The sequence below is a fragment of the Stomoxys calcitrans genome, chromosome 4, assembly GCF_963082655.1.
Source record: "Stomoxys calcitrans chromosome 4, idStoCalc2.1, whole genome shotgun sequence".
NCBI classification, from domain to species: Eukaryota; Metazoa; Arthropoda; class Insecta; order Diptera; family Muscidae; genus Stomoxys; species Stomoxys calcitrans.
The window spans coordinates 15,353,291-15,367,417 of NC_081555.1; the positions used below are offsets into that span (position 1 = coordinate 15,353,291).

General features: G+C 34.9%; 1 protein-coding gene across 4 annotated transcripts in view; it reads left to right on the top strand.

Annotated features, from left to right (window-relative positions):
- The window catches only part of LOC106088308 (serine/threonine-protein phosphatase beta isoform), a 153,843-nt gene extending 141,081 nt beyond the window's left edge, over positions 1 to 12,762 (top strand). For all 4 annotated transcript variants that reach the window (XM_059368296.1, XM_059368297.1, XM_059368295.1 and 1 more), the window contains 4 exons: positions 3,050 to 3,397; positions 3,632 to 3,975; positions 4,040 to 4,174; positions 7,094 to 12,762. In XM_059368296.1, coding sequence (XP_059224279.1) covers positions 3,050 to 3,397; positions 3,632 to 3,975; positions 4,040 to 4,174; positions 7,094 to 7,207 — 941 coding nt within the window. In that variant the 3' untranslated portion in view covers positions 7,208 to 12,762. The remainder of the gene's footprint in view (positions 1 to 3,049; positions 3,398 to 3,631; positions 3,976 to 4,039; positions 4,175 to 7,093) is intronic.
- The last annotated feature ends 1,365 nt before the right edge of the window (positions 12,763 to 14,127 follow it).

Below are 14,127 nucleotides of genomic sequence, written 5' to 3' on the forward strand. Positions count from 1 at the left end.
GGGTATTAAAACTACCCTTTCACATTAAAAATATTAAAAGGGATATTAAAAATATCCCTTCTCAAAGGAAAGAGTATTAAAATTGCTCTTTGCCAAAGCAAACGGTACTAAGAGGAAGGGTACTAAAACTGTCATTCCAAAGGAAAGGGTACTGAAACAATCTTTCCCAGTAAATTTTGCTGTCAAAATTTTCTTAGAAATAAAATTTAGATAAAGTTTTCTGTAGAAATAGAATTTTGTTACTATTTTCTTTATAAAAAAAATGTTGACCAAATTTTCCTAGAAATACAATTTTGACAAAATTACATTTTGGCAAAAAGTTTTTATAAACATAAAATTTTTATTTTTTTTTTCATGTTTTTACTTTTTTCATATTTTGCTTAGCATTGTTCTTCCGTTTACTTTTATTTTCGACCTTACTACATATTTCACTTATAAACATGATTTTGCAAAGATGACAATTTTTACGCCACCTTAAGAAAATTAGAATAGCAATTGTTTGTGTGTGATATACGTTTTGTTGTATTTAATTTCTCGTTTGCCTATTTTTTTTGCATGGCTACCGCCGGTACCCAAAGCCACACATGCCTTTTCACCCAATCATCATGTAGCTAGCTAGCGTTCATCTCTTTGGTCGTCTTTAAGATTTATCAGTAAAACATTGTGCGCCCACATAGATATTTGCTCGCACAAGTTTTCATAATTTTTTTTTCATGGATGCTCGACAAAAGCCATTGCTCTGTGAGTGGAAGGCTTTTCCTCATATTTTTTGCCTTCATTTGTTTCAGAAATTTTCGCCATGACGTCAGAACCTTGAATTGGGGCCAATAGAGTATAAAAGCGACGTAATACAATTATAACGAAAATTTTTAATATTAAAAATAAATTCAAAATAAGATTTAATATTGATTTACTTCTGCTGCTGCAGCTTTTGGCAAAGAATAACACAAGTAATGATACATAGTGATTGGTTTATTTACAAAAGACTTGTGTAGTGTGGACAAGCAAAACAAACAAAATCATCATCATCATCGTCGTCTTGATGTGGAGACGAACGGCGGCAACTGTTGTCGCTGTCTGCAGTAAATTAATGGATATCTATCTTTTCCAATTTAATAGACTTTCCAGGAAATATTTGTTTTATTTTCTTTTGATTATTATTGCCAAATGCATTTGGCATTGTAGCAAAGAAAAATTGCGGAAATATCGATGTATGCGCTACACACCGAAATAGCGAATAAAACGGAAATAAAGCAAATATTTCCGATGGTGAAATATTGAAATAGGCCGAACTATGGGGACAGTTTGGCCTATTTCAATGTCTGGCCTTTTGTGTAAGCCTTTTACTGACCTTTTGTGTAATCGTTTCGCAAATGGGCTTAACCTACAGTCTTTTAAATGAGATTGTACAATTTTTATGTTAGGCCTAAAAGTATGCAATACAATAAACCCATAAGTTACGCACTAAAATAGGTTGGGAAATGTTATGATATAAACTTTTTTTTATAGAAATAAAATAAAATATGAGTAACAATTTAGTCAAATTTCCAAAAAAATTTTTATAAAAACAAAAGTTTTTGGGAATTTTTTTCAAGAATTCATTTTAAGGAATTTTTTTATGAAAGACATTTCCAAGCAATATAAGGGCGAAAAACAAGTCGATTACTGGCTTAGGTGTAAGTCCATAATATATGAGGCTCATTAACATCCGCACCCACCACCATAGAATGGAGAAATACTAATCTAGTCATTCCGTTTGTAACATTTCGAAACATTGATCTAGGGCCCCATAAAGTATATATATATACTTGATCGTCTCGAAATTCTGATTCGAACTAGCCATATCCGTCCGTCTGTCGAAATCCCGATAGCTGTCGAACGCATAGAGCAAGCAGCTTGAAATTTTGCACAGATACCTTATATTAATGTAGGTCGTTGGGGATTGCAAATGGGCCATATTGGCTCAGATTTGGATATAGCTCCCATAAAAACCGATCTCCCGACGAAGTCGGAATTTGATTTCCCGGTGAAGTCGCAATTTTTGTTCGATTTGGTTGAAATTTGGCACATAGTGTTCTGTTATGACTTCCAACAACGGAGCTAAGTACGGTCCAAATCAGTCTATAATCTGGCATAGCTCCCTGGAAGCCAGAATTTTTGTCCGATTTGGCTCCCAACAACTGTGCCAAGTACGGTTTAAATCGGTCAAGAACATGATATGGTTCCCATATAAACCGATCTCTTGAGCCCTTAAAAGCCGCGATTTGTATCCGATTTGACTGAAATTTTGCATATAGTGTTCTGTTATGACTCAACAACTGCGCCAATTTTCATAAGAGAGCCTAAAAGAATGCAATGACCTTGTTAAAAGAAAACCCCTCTAAATTTCCTACTGAATTAAATTTAAAAAGATTATAACCTTGCACAATTTTGGAAATCAAAAATTATTCAATAAAAAGTTTGGCCAACTTTTTTTAAATTTGTTTTTATGTCAGAGCCTAACAGTATGCAAAAATGTGTGTTAAACAAACCTCAAACTAACGTTCTGAAATTGGCTTAGAAATCCAAATATCAATGACATTTTTAAAAATCTTCTGCAAAAATTTTATGGGAAAATAATTTTCCACGTCTTGCGCTAAATGTATTCGGTCTTCAAATAATTCATGCAATCGGATATTGTCCTGTTGCAGACGGTAGAGTTCACTGTTTCTATCACAAAAAAAAAAGAATTTTTCTATTTGTAATAGAAACAAAGAACCCCCCATACCGTTTGCAGCCGGACATTATTCGATCGTATGAAAAAAAATTTCTTAAAAAGTTTGCTCCACAGTAAAATTTTCAGTAAAATTATTGTGAAAAATAATTTAATGGAAGTTTGGCCCACAATAAAACGGTTCAGCAATAATATGACAACATTTTTGGGTATTAATCCAATTTTCCTGAATTTCCCGAAATTTTTTAACAACTTCCCAATTTTAAAAAAAATTTATAATTAATTTTGATTTCATTTCCCTTCTGATTAATTTTTTCCATTTTTCTTATTTTCTAGTGCGCAGTTGTCGTACCGGTAAATCAGTTCAAATGTCTGAATCTGAAGTCCGTGGCCTGTGTCTAAAATCCCGTGAAATATTCCTACAACAACCGATTCTATTGGAACTGGAAGCACCTCTTATCATATGCGGTGATATCCATGGTCAGTACACAGATCTCTTGCGTTTGTTCGAGTATGGTGGATTCCCTCCAGCAGCCAATTACTTGTTTTTGGGCGACTATGTGGATCGAGGTAAACAATCGCTGGAGACCATCTGTCTATTGTTGGCCTACAAAATCAAATACCCAGAGAATTTCTTTTTATTGCGTGGCAATCACGAGTGTGCCAGTATTAATCGTATTTATGGTAAGTAAAAAGGTTAACTAAAATTAAATGACTTTTTTTAAAGTTCTGCTTTTGTATATCCTATATTTGGTATAATTGAAGAAATTGTTTCATTGTTTTTTATTTTATTAAAAAAAAATTATCCACCTTTTTTATTTTAAAGAAAATTTTCTTAAAATTAAGTAGGATTTTTCTTATAACCAATACCAATTTTTCCTAATTGTTTCTTTTAATTTTTGTTTTTCTTTTCTTTAGGTTTTTATGATGAATGCAAACGACGCTACAATGTCAAATTGTGGAAAACATTTACAGACTGTTTCAATTGTTTACCCGTGGCCGCCATTATCGATGAGAAGATTTTCTGCTGTCACGGTGGCTTGAGTCCCGACCTACAAGGCATGGAACAGATACGGCGCTTGATGCGTCCCACAGATGTACCCGATACTGGCTTATTGTGTGATCTGTTATGGAGTGATCCCGACAAAGATGTCCAGGGTTGGGGTGAAAATGATCGTGGTGTTAGTTTTACATTTGGTGCTGATGTTGTGTCGAAGTTCTTATCAAAACATGAAATGGATTTAATATGTCGTGCTCATCAGGTATGAGAATTTTATCATTTGTAACCTAAAACGATATTAAAAATTTTCAATGACCCTCCTATAGGTCGTGGAGGACGGTTATGAATTCTTTGCCCGCCGACAATTGGTGACATTATTTTCAGCCCCCAATTATTGTGGTGAATTTGATAATGCTGGTGGTATGATGACTGTGGATGATACATTAATGTGCTCATTCCAGGTAAATAAATTGTTAATGATAAGATAACAAAAAATTATATGATTAAAAAAAAAAAGAACAAGAAAATATTTTTATAGAAAATTTTGTAAAAATTTTATTTCTTTGGAAAATTTTGTAAAAAATTGTTTTCTATAGAAAATTTTCTAAAAATTTGATATCCATAGAAAATTTGGTCAATATTTTATTTTTAAAGAAAATGCTGTCAAAATTTTATTTCTAAATAAAATTTTTTCAAAATTTTCAATGTTGCTTAAAATGTTGCTCGAACATTTTAAGCAACTTTAAAGAAAATTTTGTCAAAATTCTATTTCTAAATAAAATTTTCAATGTTGCTTTTTGACCGGCTATCTGTATCTCAAGAATCAAAAGCAGAATTTGTCAAATGGATCATAGGTTCTACACACCAACCTAACTAGAGTAGGTTACAATGCACACATCCGAACTTGAACAGGGCTTTTAAAGACGACTTCATTCACAAGCGCAATAGAAAACGAGTAAAATCTAACTTCCTCTATCGAAATCCCATTTATCCAAACATGCCAATAGCAACAAACAAACACAATTTTGCCGAACTTATTTTTCACTGCACTGAGATCACCCATCGGCTTATGCTGCCAGTGCTTCTTTGTGTATAGGCAGTGATACATACACCACATGCGACGTGCCTTTCGTTTGGTTTGCCTGTTTGCGCGTTCTTTTATTGGTCTTTAAATTATTTAGATTCCATTGCAGGATAATGTGCGCGACTGCCGATTGCAGCTATTCCGTATGAAGAATTCCACCATCCGCAACCCACAAGCGCCCGGTAGCTAGCAGCTAAGCTTCTCGTGACAGCAATGAACGCCACACAGATCGGACCTCAATGTGCCAGCCTGTATGGTGCTCACAGCTTTCCAGGCACGGCCCGTGCCATATCGGTCCATATTTTGATATAGCTGCCACATAAACCGATCTTTGATCTTGGCTTGTTGAGCCTATAGAGGGCGCAATTCTTTTCCGATTTGGCCGAAATCTTGCATGAGGAGTTTTATTATGACTTCCAGCAACTGTGCTAAGAATGGTCCAATTCGGCTCATAAGCTCATATAGCTGCCTTATAAACTGATCTCGGATATTGAGGCTAGAGGCTCCATTAATATCCGATTTGGCTGAAATTTTGTATGAAGTCTTATATTGACTTCCAACAACTCTTTTAATTATGGTCTAAATCGGTTCATTACCCAATATAGCTCCCATTGAAACCGATCTTCCGATAATACTTCTTAAGCCTCTGGAGGGCGCTATTCTTACCCGATGTGGATGAAATTTTGCACAAGGTGTTTCGTTATGACTTCCAACAATTGTGCTAAGTATACTCTAAATCGTTTCATAACCTAATATAGCTTCCATAGAAATCGATCTCCCGATTGTACTTCTTGAGCCTCCAGAGGCTGATATTTGATTTGGATGAAACATTGTTTATCGTCTTCTCTTATGACCTACAACATGCGTGCCATATATGGTCTGAATCGCTCCATAACCTGATATAGCTCCCATAACAACCGATATCTCGGTTTTACTGAGTCCCTATGGGCCGCGATAAGTATCCGATTTGGCTGAATTATTGCAGAATGTCTTCTATTATGATCTCCAACATCCAAACAATGTATGGGCCGAATCGGTCCATAACCTGATATTGCTCCGATAGCATAGCAATTCTTATCCATAGCATAGCAATTCTTATCCACCACCATAGGATAGGGGTATAGTAATCTAGTCATTCCGTTTGTAACACCTCGAAATATTGATCTAGGACCCCTTGATCGTCTCGACAATCTGATGTCGAGTCCGTCCATCCGTCTGTCGAAATCACGATAGAGGTCGAACGCATAAAACTTGAAATTTTGCACAGATACTTTATATTGATCCAAATCGGTCTATAACCTGATATAGCTCCCATATTAACCGATCTCCCGATTTGACTTCTTGAGCCCATGGAAGCCACAATTTATGTCCGATTTGATTGAAATTGTACATATAGTGTTCTGTTAGGTCTTGTCTTGATATTGTCCATATAGAACGATCAGCCGATTAGGGTCTTAGTCCCATAAAAGTCACATTTATTATCCGATTTTGCTGAATTTTGGGACAGTGAGTTGTGTTAGGCTACTCGACATTCTCCTTCAATTTGGCTCCGATCAGTCCAGATATGGATATAGCTGCCATTGAAACTGGTCTGCCGATTTAACGTCTTGGGTCAATAAAAGGCGCTTTTATTGTCCGATTTTGCTGAATTTTGGATATAGCTGCCATATAGACCGATCTCTCGCTTTAAGGTCTTGGGCCCATAAAAGGCGCATTTATTTTCTGATGTCGCCGAAATTTGGGACAGTGATTTGTGTTAGGCCCTTGGATATCCCTCTTCAATTTGGCTTAGATCGGTTAAGATTTGGATATAGCTGCCATATATAGCCCGATATCTCGATTTAAAGTCTTGGCCCCATAAAAGGCGCATTTATAATCCGATTTCACTGAAATTTTTTACAGTGACTTGTGTTAGGCTTTTCGATATCCGTGTCGTATATGGTTCAGATTCGTCTATATTTGGATATAGCTCCCAAAAAGACCTTTTTTTTGTTCTACAAAGTTGAATTGTACTTATTAGACCACTCAATGTCCGTTCTGAAATCGGACCATATTTCGATATAGCTGCTTTGGGAGCATAAATTATGCATTTTTCTCCGGACTATGAAGAAAGGTGGTTTACATAGATACCCGAGAGCTTGGTGGGTATCCAAAGTTCTTAACGTATTTTTTCTTGTTTTGAATCAAATAATTTTTTTATTTTTTATACTTTTAATGTTTTGTTTGTATTATTTTTATAACTATTAGAAAATGTGTTTTTATATAAATCCTTTCCTTCTTTGGTTTCCTTTCGCAGATTTTAAAGCCCTCCGAAAAGAAGGCCAAATACATGTACAGTGGTATGAATACGTCACGGCCAACAACACCGCAACGCAACGCGCCTCTAATAGCAACGAATAAGAAGAAATAATACATCCATCCGCTTCCATTTCCTTAAAAGTTATTAAATTATTATATACATATAAAATTTGATAATAATTATTATTCTTATAATACAACAACAAAAACGACATCAAACACAACAAAAACAACAAACAGAACACCAGCAACAGCAAAATTAACAAAATTAAAAACAAGAGAAAAAACAACAAAAAGATCATCATCAGCATCCGCAGCATTATCATCATCATCATCATCTTCAACATACTCGACTACAGCTAAAACAAAGGAAAATAAAACATCAACAACATCCTCAAAAAACTCATTGATAACTTCATCAACAAAATCCTTAGTGACAGAAACAAAAATATCCTCTACATCATCAACTTCTTCAACCCTAAGGAGAGTTCTGAATCGCAATAATAATAACAGCAACAATAAACGTAATAAAAGCAACAACAGCAATAATTATAATATCAACAATAACAAAGAAATAAAGAAAACAACTTCATCCACCTTAACCACACCATCCTCTACAACTGCAACAACAGCAATTACATCTAGAGAACAATAACATGTTAGAGAATTTAAAAACAAAATACACACACATACACTGAAAATTTAACTAAGAACTATAAAATCACCATTGAATCCCCTATTCCCTTCCCACTTTTTGGTAAACGATATCTTATAGAGAAGAGAATAAGCGTCACTGTTATTTTATATATTAAAAACGGTATTTAAATGCCCTGTATTGTTTTTTGACCACCCCATCTACTCTCTCTCTCTCTCTTTCGTTGTCTCTTTGGAGCTTAGCGACACCTGTATATTTATATCAATGTATGTTTTCTTACAAATGAAAGTAAAAAAAACACAAACTAAATGAAAGTAACCAATAACAATTCTTGGATTGTTTTTGTATTATATATGAAACTTATTCACAAAACTTAATATAGCCTTAATTGAGGTTTATTTGATAGTTCCATAAAGGAAATCTGTCAAATAAACCTATTTCAAATCTACATAAAGTTTTGTGAATACCGTTGTAAAACTTCCAAGATGTATTTCTTGTAATGAGATTGTCTTGAGTCTTTTTTTTTTCATACAATTCTGTGGATGGGTTGTACCTCACAACTGTTTTTTGTTCTAAATTATTAATGAAATGTTTCGCTATTGGACCTCAATTCCATTGGAGTTGGAGTAGGAAACCCCTCATTAGTCAAGTTTGTGGCAATCGCAGATTAGCAGGGTAGGGCCGAATCCCATCAGAGGCTTTGGTCTATTGCTATCACAGTGGATCCAAATTATCTAATGGAAAGCCCTAAAAAAGTATAAAGGGATATTTGTTTAGTCCAATCAACTTGAAATACGTCTGCTGTTTAACTTCATATGGCCTTAAGTTTTCCATGTATTATAAAAGCGCATTTTTTTCGAGATTTAAGACCTGTCTTAAATACAACCTAATGTGGCCTATTAAGAGTTATGAAATAATTTTATTCTTAAGTAAGGAAATATTTTTTAAAATAATTCTTAAGGAACAATTAACTATCAATTTCAAGTTTTAAGTTAAGATTGAAATGTATATTCTTGCCAGTTTTTAGTTAATATTTTAAAAGTAAGATTCCCCTGCAGGTTGTCTGTAAGCAAGGTTCGGAAGCAGGCGGGAACGTCTTAATTTCTTGCCTTTACTTACAGCGATTACATTTAATTCGAATCCCATGGCAGCCCGTTGTATGTACCGGATTGGCCCGATGGAGTCATTCATCGGCAAGTGTGCAACACACTGCTGCAACAACAACAACATTTAATTGAATTAAAGCCTTAAAAAACTTTGCGCTTCTAACCGACTATACAGAGGAGACCTATTAGCCTAAATCCACCATCGAACAGCACTGTTTGACATTAGAGAAGCCTCACCCCCTCTTCGTGGGGAAAAACTTAATTCAGTCCCTTTTCAAGCTTTTTATTATTCATAACAGTTTCCCATCTGAAAGTACTTTACCTTGTCGGATATTGATACTCGAAATTGGCCAATCTTCGTTTTCCTAGTGAACAGGCATATCCAGCATGTGGCCTTAACATCGAAATGTGAAACTTTCAGTTCAGTTTGCCATCCAAGAAGAACTTAACCTTTTCGGATATTGAAATCGCATGGAAGATTATCGAAATTGGTCAATCTTCGTTTTCCTAGTTATTCCGTTCACTCCAGGATAACGTCTGGTCTGGTCATATGCCACATATCCATTTTCTCCAGGATAACGTTTAAATTCTTTGAACTGGTCCAGCCATCCAGTTGATTTGATTTCTTCCCTCTGAAGTCTTATAACGTGGCCCGTTTAACATTACATAGCAGACGTGTTTAAACCCTTTGTCAGTTAAACTTCTCGGTAGGCTGTTTATATTGCCAATAGAAGGGACGATGAGATGCCTGTCTATGCTACACAGTCTCTTAGTTTAATGTATTGATTCATATATTTCTTGGAATGTCACTTATTTAAGGAGGAGGATAGATCGCCTTAGTATTGCCTTCATAATCGAAAGTTTTCCCGAAAAAAGCCCTTGCCGTAATTCGGTGTGATGCAAGAACTAAAACTAATCCAGATAGCAAAGGGTATGCCTATCTCCATACAATCGCATGGCAGCCGGATTGACCCGATGGAGCTCTTCATCGGCAAGGGCTGCTCCTTCAGTGTACAATACACTGCAACAACAACAACAACAACCTATCTTCATAAATTGAGTCACAGGGCCTTTATGGTCCTGCACCTCTTAACATTGATACATAACTCCTTCGTGCAACCAAAGTACAATGCCCAAACTCACTCAAAAAATTATCTGGTTTCATAGTAACATGTATATCAGCGATCCACTTCTAGCCAGATGGCGATCCATACTCATTTTCCATCACCAGATAGACCACCATAGGGATTTGCTGAATTGGCCTTTTCAGTCCTCACAGTAATTCAAAATGACAAGAGAATTGTTACAGGTCCATTTCTCCGCGCCTCCTTTCTGGTAGTGCCGGGTTAGTATACCCGCCTTGGGCGCTGAACACCTGGGTTCGAATCCTGGCGAGACCATCAGAAAAAATTTTCAACGGTAGTTTTCCCCCCATGACTGCGGCACGCCGTTCGGACTCGGGTATAAAAAGGAGGCCCCTTATCATTGAGCTTAAAACTTGATTCGAACTGCACTCATTGATATGTAAGAAGTTTGCCCCTATTCCTTAGTGGAATGTTCATGGGCAAAATTTGCAATTTGCAATGTCCAAACTCCAAAAAGCCACAGATTTATGACTCACTCTAGTCTTACGACAAAGCCGCCCCTAATCTGGAAACAGACATTGATGTTGGCCATTGGTTATTTGAAGGCTCTAGTAAGACTTGTCATTTTGAGTATCATTGGCTCTCAGTATTTTATCAAGTGTCAGTCCACCTGACCCCTCACTAAGACTTTGCTCTCAAAATCGCAGACTGCCCGCCGCCGCATTTGCAGCTACCATGCCTAATAAGGAAGGTTGCCACTATCCTCAACTTGTGGTCGCTACCGGTAGTTTTTAGCTAAGCTTCCCATGATAACGATGAACACCACACAAGTCGGAGCTCAAAGTTTCCAGCCCATGTGTTGCTCACAGTTATTTCGTGTCGGTCAGGTAGGACAAAAATCTGCGTAAAACAATGGACCCATCCTATCGCCTAAGGGTCAATCGAGAAAGAGTTTCACACAAAATTTCAATCGTTAGGAAATACGGTCCCTACGCAATTAAGGCCATCGTTTCAATCATAACACCCAACTAGACCATATCCACAGTTTAGAGCTGAATCGAGAAGTTTCCAAGCACTCATCCCATTCAGTCTACTGGCAGTTCTCCTTGCTCCATACTTAAGATAATGGTATTAGACCAAATATGGTATATGGTATTTGGTGTAGTTCTAGGGGTACTATTTAGTACTGCTGCGGTGTCTTACACATACATCCCATCATACGCCCACGACTTAGAACTCAATAATATGCGTTCATACTGAGGAGACTTCATCCGATCTTCTTGAAGAGCCCCTCTAACTGTTTAGAGCTCAATGCCAGATTTAATACTGCTGCGGTGTCTTACACCTTACGTCCGATCTTCCTTAAGGTTCTCTCACTAATTATCTTATATTACGCTACCAGATTTAACACCTATAAATATAAATCAACAGACCAACAGCTGTATACCTAAGTTGATGGAATATAAGAGGGGGAACCACTCACCTTACCTCTTTCTGCTCCACATTGTGAATTTCCGAAAGTAAAATTAATTGGGGGAATAGAAGAGGGGGGAACCACTTACCTTACCTCTTTCTGCTACACATTGAGAATTTCCGCAAGTTAAATTGCGTGGTATGAGTCGAGGTATATTCTATGCATTGCATTATCATAAAGGGGACCTTAAACAATATGAGCTGGTCCTTAGCAATTTCTTGGAAAATTTTAATGAAATTTGATTTTTTTTAAGAAAAGTTTGTCGCATAGAAAATGATTTTTTCCATGAAATATTTTACAAGAAAAACTACGTTTTTCCTTAAACCAGAAAAATATAAAAAAATATTTCATATCTCTTAATAGAAAATGTTGACCATAAACAAGAATTCATATAAAAAATGTGAATAATTATTCGAAATGAAAAAAAACAAGGAATATAGTAAAAACCTTGCTAAATATATATACTCTAAGCAATTTAAAATTTATAAGGAAACTTGGATAAAAATTCTTAAAGAAACGAAAACAAAAATTCAATTCAATACAAAGTTAAAAAAAATAATTAAAGATTTAAGCATAATTTCTAGGAAATGAGCAACTAAAAGTGATTTAAGCGATGGAAAACAATGGGTAAAACCTCAACAAATCCCATACAACAAAATTAAATCTTCCATGGAAGTATAGAAGAAGAGACAGACACTATGCAGAGAGTTGAGGAGGCATGCAAAAAAGGAAAACAAGAGAACGAAAACAATCCTATATATAATTTAATAAAGAATTATTTTATAAGATCTTATGTAGCAAAAAGAAATATAAGAAAAAAAATTAATACTGGTATCATCAACTCCTAACAGGCAATTAGTTAAAAACTTTCCCTATAAATACGATAAAAGTATATATGTATCTATAAATACAATTTAAGTTTAACGGAATTTTTAGTTTTTTTTATTGTCCAAATTTTGCTGAAGCTTAAACAAAAATGTTTTTTTCTATGATTTTTTCTTTCAATACTTGTTCATCTAATGCTTTTATGTCTTAGTATTATTTATTTTTTTATTCTCTTATTTTTTTTCTTCTTTAAGTTATTTTACTACAGACTACTACCACTACTACCGAAATCGAGTAAAAATATGTATCGTTTTTCCGGAAGAAGTTTTTCTTTTTTAACAAACATTGTTTTTATCCCCCCTTCCTCAATACACACACACACACACAAACGTTTGTTAATGAGTCTAGCAACTCGACTTCTTCACCTCTTCTTTTGTTAATTTATAAACTATAGTTTCTTGTCAATTTTTAAGCATATATGCTCGAGCATTTAATTCAATAAATGTGTTTCACTTTAAACAACTTTTTTTTTTTCGTTTGTTTTATTTCCTTAGTTTTTCAGTTATTTGGTAAAAAATTTCATTTCAACATTTCCAAACAAAGCAACTTCCTCAGTTCTGAGAACTTTACAATTCTGCAGGCACCGTTGGATTCGTGAAGAACATCTCTTTTCGTACTGCCAGCCAGATGAATCACCAATATGAAGTTTCCTATGAAAATTCAAAGTCGTTTTCCAGGCCTAAAACGCTGTAACTCCTTCATTCTGTCGAATTTTGACAACTTTGTGGTATTTCGCAGTTTGAAATTCGAAGACGAATCGTAAGGTAAACAGAAATTCTTAAAAATTAAAATTATATTTTTTGTAATTTTTTTAGGAAAGGCTACCTACCCCCTCGGAAAAATTTTGATTTTTGATGCGAAAAAAATTTTTGAGTTGAGTATGCAGCATTGAAGTTTATAGCAAAAATACGGTTAAGAACAACTCTTATGTTGTTTCTTCAAAAAAACCAGCTCAGAATCCCATTATTGATATCAAAAAAAAAAAAGATTATAAAAAAACAACGTAATTCTGAAATTGCTCTAACTTCCTTAGTGTTGCGAACTTAACAATTCTGCAGACACCGTTGGATTCCTGAAGAAAACGCTGTAACTCCTTTATTTTGTCCAATTTTGACCAATTTTTGGCATTCTGCAGTTTTAAATTTCAAGACGAATCGTAAAATAAACAAAAATTCTTAAATATTCACATTTAATTTTTTTTGACATTTTTTTTAGGAAAATTTAAAATTTTTGATGCGAAAAGATTTTTCGAGTTGAGTATGCAGCATTGAAGTTTATAGCAAAAAATACGGAGAAGAACAACTCTTGTGTTGTTTCCTCAAAAAACCAGCTCAGAATCCAATTATTGATATCCAAAAAAAATTAAAAAAATCAACGTAATTTTGAAATTGCTCTAACCGACACCGTTGGATTCCTGAAGAAAACGCTGTAACTCCTTTAATTTGTCGAATTTTGACCAATTTTTGGCATTCTGCAGTTTTAAATTCCAAGACGAATCGTAAAATAAACAGAAATTCTTAAATATTCACATTTAATTTTTTTTTTTGCATTTTTTTAGGAAAGGCTACCCCCTTTGGAAAATTTTCAATTTTGATGTGAAAAAATTTTTTGAGTTGAGTATGCAGCATTGAAGTTTATGGCGAAAAATTCGGTTAAGAGCAGCTCTTGGTTTGTTTCTTCATAAAACAAGCTCAGAGTCACATAATTGATATCTAAAAAATGCAAAAAAAATCAACGTGAGATTAAAATTGATGTAACTTCTTTAGTTATGCGAACTTCTGCACCCACCATTGGATTCGCGAAGAAAAACTCTTTTCGTACTAGTGC